This window comes from Mus pahari, chromosome 2 (genome assembly GCF_900095145.1).
Source record: "Mus pahari chromosome 2, PAHARI_EIJ_v1.1, whole genome shotgun sequence".
Taxonomy (NCBI): Eukaryota; Metazoa; Chordata; class Mammalia; order Rodentia; family Muridae; genus Mus; species Mus pahari.
Window position 1 is genome coordinate 124,183,212 of NC_034591.1, and position 5,663 is coordinate 124,188,874.

At 43.1% G+C, this 5,663-nt stretch overlaps 1 protein-coding gene across 2 annotated transcripts in view; it reads left to right on the forward strand.

Annotated features, from left to right (window-relative positions):
* LOC110317184 (histone-lysine N-methyltransferase SETMAR) overlaps nucleotides 1-5,268 on the forward strand; it is a 13,169-nt gene extending 7,901 nt beyond the window's left edge. The window contains exon 2 of one of the 2 annotated variants that reach the window (XM_021191605.1): nucleotides 3,397-4,826. In XM_021191605.1, coding sequence (XP_021047264.1) covers nucleotides 3,397-4,167 — 771 coding nt within the window. In that variant the 3' untranslated portion in view covers nucleotides 4,168-4,826. Of the gene's footprint in view, nucleotides 1-3,396 lie in introns of both variants that reach the window. The other variant, XM_029535307.1, reaches the window with a different exon arrangement.
* Nucleotides 5,269-5,663: the final 395 nt, after the last annotated feature.

The following is a 5,663-nucleotide window of genomic DNA, read 5'->3' on the forward strand; positions in this document are numbered from 1 at the left end:
TGATGGCCAACTAGGCCATCTTCTGCTACATATGCAGCTAGAGACACGAGCTCTGGGGGTACTGGTTAGTTCATATTGTTGTTCTGTTTCATAGTAAAATGTGAGCTGTGGATGTAACTCAGCAGTAGAGTGTGTACCTATGTATGAGGTCCTAGGTGCAATCTTTAGGACAGGAAAAATGAGTAAAATATAACAAAATAGCCTGAAAATACTTTCTTTAACTTTCTAAGTAGAAATAAACAATTAATTCTTAGGAACAAAAAAATAAAGATCCTCTTCTGGTTAGAAAACAACAGTAAATAAGACTTGATTTTAAAAGGAATCATCTGTGTTGGGGAAAGAAATAATTTTATAGCTCAGTGACTTAATACTGTACTTTAAAAGGATGTGCTCCTTGAGGAACAAATCAGTTTAAAAATACTCTTCATGAAAGGTTTCACAAGGAGATCATAAAATCTTCATTTTACAGCTACTTCTTAAAACGCCCCAATAACCATTTACATTTCAACACTGAATCGTTAAAAAGCCAAAAGTGGATTCTGAGTAAGACAGCACCCGGGTGCATTTGATGGACAGGAGCATCTCTTTCATCCGTGTAGGGCATCCCTGCACAGCTAAAGTGGTAAGACACAATGCAAGAGGAAGCTCTTTAATGCCCCACCCCCAAATCACTGTCTAAGCAGAAAGCTGGCCTGCCCCCCACCCCAGACTCCCACTCGTCACCTTCTTAATCTTTCACCAGGAATGCCAATCCTCCCCCAGTTCTATGCTTTTTAAAGTATAGGCTTCTGTACTTAACCACACAGCTCCACCAAGCCTCCACAGGAAGTGTCACTACATGCTGTTCAATGTTTTTCTAAAGATGGGCCAGGAGACATCCTGTTAAACAAGGGACCAAGATGGGCAAATCCAAGATTCCTCAGGATCCTGTAACATCTTTAACCTCCAAATGAAAAGTCAAGCAGTTGGTGCCTAGCAGAACCACTCTTATCCAACACATTGGCATGCCACTTTACTAAGGGTCAGAACAAACAGTCCCCATGAGCTGCCTCCTACAGAAGAATGGTTTGGAAGGACACTGGTGAAATTTCTTTCTTGTATTTGTACTAGAAAAGTCAGTGTTGCTTCTAATGGTAAGTTTGTTCCTTACAGCTAAAGACTTGCATCTAATCATATGCCCTTTTTGAACTAACTACTTCCAGGTAAAGGCAAGCATCCGGGCTCTTTCTGTGCCCCATTTTCTATGTCTAAGCTCACTGGACAGGTTGATTGCACCTGGGATAGTCACCTTTCTGCTATTGTAACAAAATCCCCAAGATTATCAGCTTAAAAAATTGAAAGGTTGTTGGGCACGATGGCTCACTTCTGTAATCCAAAAACGTTAGTGGCTGGGATGGATTAACAGAAGTTTCAGGGCAGCTGAACACTGTCTTACCCCACCACCACCTTCCTCATTGCTCTCCACCTTCTCTTTCTGTGCTAGGGTCTCTTACTGAAACTCACTGATAAGCTGTGCTGGCTAGCTGGTGAGTCCCGGGGCTCCTGCTGCCGCCACATCTCCAGTGCTAGGATGACAGATGCATATAGCCACACCAGACTCTTTTCTACATGTCTGCCGGGGAATCACAGCCAGGCTCCTGTGCTTACGTGGCAAGAGCCTACCAACTGAGCCATTTCCCCAGCCCTAAGAAACACTTTAAACTTCAGGGTTTAAAATTATGCTTCTTAACAACTGTAAGGAAATCATGACCGCAGCAGGCTTTCCAAGAGATTTTTAGATTTGAGACTTTAATCTTCATGTTTTATAAATGTAATGTTTTGAAAATTCAGGTACATTCAAAACACCAAGAAATGTTTCCATGTTGTCCCTTTGTCATTTAATAAGAAGAGAATTTCTTTACATGTATCTGATACATCTGTAATTTATATATTGATACCTATTTAATACATTGCACCTTATAATTATTTCTGTGATTGATTTGACATTTGCGACTTACTAACCCAGAATTACTCATAATGAACATATGTATGTACATACATTATCAGATAAAGCTAAAAAGAGTAATAAGCTAAGGATAAAATATTGAATTTCATACAGACATTGAATTCGGTAGGTTTTGGTCAAAGGGCTTGAAAATAAAAGATTGTGAGTGTTCAGGCCTAAACGGAACATTTCATCAATCCTCCCACCCATGCCAAGGCTCAGAGAACAGCTCAGAGAGGAGGCGGGGAAGGTGGCAGAGCTGAAGGGTGCGGAGGAGCTTGGTGCAATGCCGTCCTGTGGACGTCACGTGGCTGCTGCACTCAGGAACCCCCAGCAGCTGTGGTTACCTGAAAGACTTACACAAGATGAAGCCAACTAACCAGCATGGACTCGTGAGGCGCCTCCCCTAACTTCGGCACGCTTGGCAGATAACAGCTGCTGAAAGAAGGAAAAACATTCCTTGGGGTGTAGCTACAGACAGTTTGTCCCCATGGTCCAAGGGAGAGCCCCACATCGTACACACGTGGGCAGCACTAAACGAACTTAGTAAGCTTTTTAAAAAGGGCGTGAAGATGGGAGGTGGGGGCTGGGGGTGGGGTACAGGCTCTATGATCCTGTTCTATCATAAACATAAACGTAGTTCTCAAAGAAGAAAAATAATGAAATTTCAGTTCCTGATGCTAAGAACTATGAGGGGAACAAAGCAAGCTTCAAAGATTTCAATTCCTTATTATAGAAAAAGAAAATCCTATTATTTTTATTCCTGTAAGACCACAAAACTCTTAATTCTGGAAGGGAATTTGTGGGACTGGAGAGGTCTCTGGACTTCAGAGACCTCGCTGTGTCTGCAGAGGACCCGAGTTTGGTTTGCAGCACTCTTGTCGGGCAGTTCACAACCTGTGACTTCAGCTCCAGAGGATCAAAGGTCCTCCTCCAACCTCCATGGGTATCTACACACATGTAACATACACTGACACACACATTCACATGAGTAAAAATCAAAACAAATCTTTAAAACTTAATTTATAGGGCTGGTGAGATGGCTCAGTGGGTAAGAACACCCGACTGCTCTTCCGAAGGTCCGGAGTTCAAATCCCAGCAACCACATGGTGGCTCATAACCATCCATAACAAGATCTGACGCCCTCTTCTGGAGTGTCTGAAGACAGCTACAGTGTACTTACATATAATAAATAAATAAATAAATCTTTAAAAAAAAAAAAAACTTAATTTATGTAAGTAGGAAATGATCTCCTAAGGTAATGTTTCAGTGTGTTGCGTTCTTTTAGGCTTGTCTTGTCATATTTCATATATGCTGGAATTTGAAAGTATCCCCATTACTAGCTGCACGTACATTACATCCATATGGAATATATGAATACCACTCTTAACCAGTGTTACTAATTTTTGCAGTATACTCCTGATCATGTCGCTGGGCCTGGAGTGGACATCGACCCCACACAAATAACCTTCCCTGGATGTACTTGCATAGAAACTCCATGCGTCCCTGGCACTTGCTCCTGTCTTCGCCATGAGAATAACTACAATGACAATTTATGCCTTAGGGATGTGGGATCGGAAGCAAAGTACGCCAAGCCAGTTTTTGAATGCAACGTTCTGTGCCAGTGTGGTGTGCACTGCAGAAATAGGGTGGTCCAGAGTGGCCTACACTTCCTTCTCCAGGTGTTCCAGACAGAAAAAAAAGGTTGGGGACTTCGGACCTTAGAATCTATACCCAAGGGAAGATTCGTCTGTGAGTATGCAGGGGAGGTGTTAGGATTCTCTGAAGTGCAAAGAAGAATTCACCTACAAACATCACATGACCCAAATTACATCATCGCCGTCAGAGAGCACATTTACAATGGACAGGTTATAGAAACATTTGTCGACCCTACCTACATAGGAAATGTTGGGAGATTCCTCAACCATTCTTGTGAACCAAATCTGTTGATGATTCCTGTCCGAATTGACTCAATGGTACCTAAGCTGGCACTTTTCGCAGCCAAAGATATTTTGCCAGGAGAAGAACTCTCTTATGACTACTCAGGAAGATTCCTTAATCAACTAAGTAGTAAAGACAAAGAAAGGATAGACGGTGACCCACCAAGAAAGCCTTGTTACTGTGGGGCCCAGTCATGCACCACTGTCCTGCCCTATGACAGTTCACTATATATGGCCCCTTAGAAAATCCAGGCACCAGTTAGGAAAGGAGATCCCGCCTGCTGGCCCCTTTGTGGACAGAAATCAAAGGGCGCCAAGCATTAAGTGATTAAATACCATCTGGGTTCGGCTCCTGCAAGCAAACTACTCTCAAGGGAAGGCTACCTCATAGTCCGCATCTTGCTCATCCCTGTAAGACGAGGGGTTGCCCTTCCCTGCCTCTGCCAGGTTCCCTGGATTCAACTCAGCAATGTGGCCCAGACTGTAGAATGTCCATCAATATACTCTCTCCCAGAATACTTGTATTTGTAACTAAATGTGGTTAAATGGATATGTTGAAACTAACAGGATACAAGCAAACAGGATGAATCCTTGGGTATCGTCCTTGAAATATTTCTTCTTGGAAACCAAAAATCATACTTGATAGCTGGAGTTGGAACAGCCATCCTAAAGCCAGGACGACCCTGGCAAAGGGTCATTCAGAGCAAATCAACAAGGTATCTGGCACTGGAGACAATACTGCTGGTCCTGACTGGATGGATGCCTCTGCCCTTGTAGGTGAGGATCCTACAGTGCTAAGCCACTGCTGCCTCACATTTGAGCAAACCTCATGGATGGTTCAGTGAGACCTCAGCCTTGCTTTTTGGCTAGTCTTACAGGCAATAAAGCTGTTTGTCTTCTATTTGACTCCCGATCTTATGACTTGTTTGTTTCTAAACATGAGTTCAGGAGGATGGTTGTTAAGTTTACCTGCTAGATCTTCATAATCACCGAAGTAAGGAACCACAACCAGTGATTTCCATTTCTAACCAGGTCAAGAGAGGAAGCCTATTGTAAAGGTTTTGCTATCCTCTTGGCTGTGTTGCTTGGGAAGTTGGGTTTCAAAACCTCCAACAGCCTCACTCCTTCACTTATTAGGAACACAAGATAACCCTGACACCACCATAGAAGCAGGTGGGCATTTCATTACTCCATTTAAACTAGCAAAGCAACAAAGCCTTCTAACTGCCCTTGTTGAAGAAGGATAATAGAAAAACACAGTCAGGTGCAGACCGGAGGAGCACCTGCCTAGCATGCAGAAGCTCTGGGATCCAGCATGTGGACCACAAGATGAATAAATACGCAGCCGGCTCTTTGAAATATCAGGTTCATTCTATGGATATTCTGTGGAAATTAAATATCTTAAAAGGCAATTATTCAGTCGTGTAAAAAGAAATCAATTTCTGTAGTACATATAAACCATACTACAAGAAGGCCCTGTGCTTTAAAAAGACTTCTAAGGCCGGGTGTGGTGGCGCATGCCTTTAATCCCAGCACTCGGGAGGCAGAGGCAGGCGGATTTCTGAGTTGAAGTTCAGCCTTGTCTACAGAGTGAGTTCCAGGACAGCCAGGGCAATACAGAGAAACCCTGTCTCGCAAAACGAGAGAGAGACAGACAGAGAGAGAGACAGAGAGATCTTAGATTTCTTGGGGTAAGGGGGAATCCTCTTTTTCATAAGTCAGCTTGTATCTCTCACTCC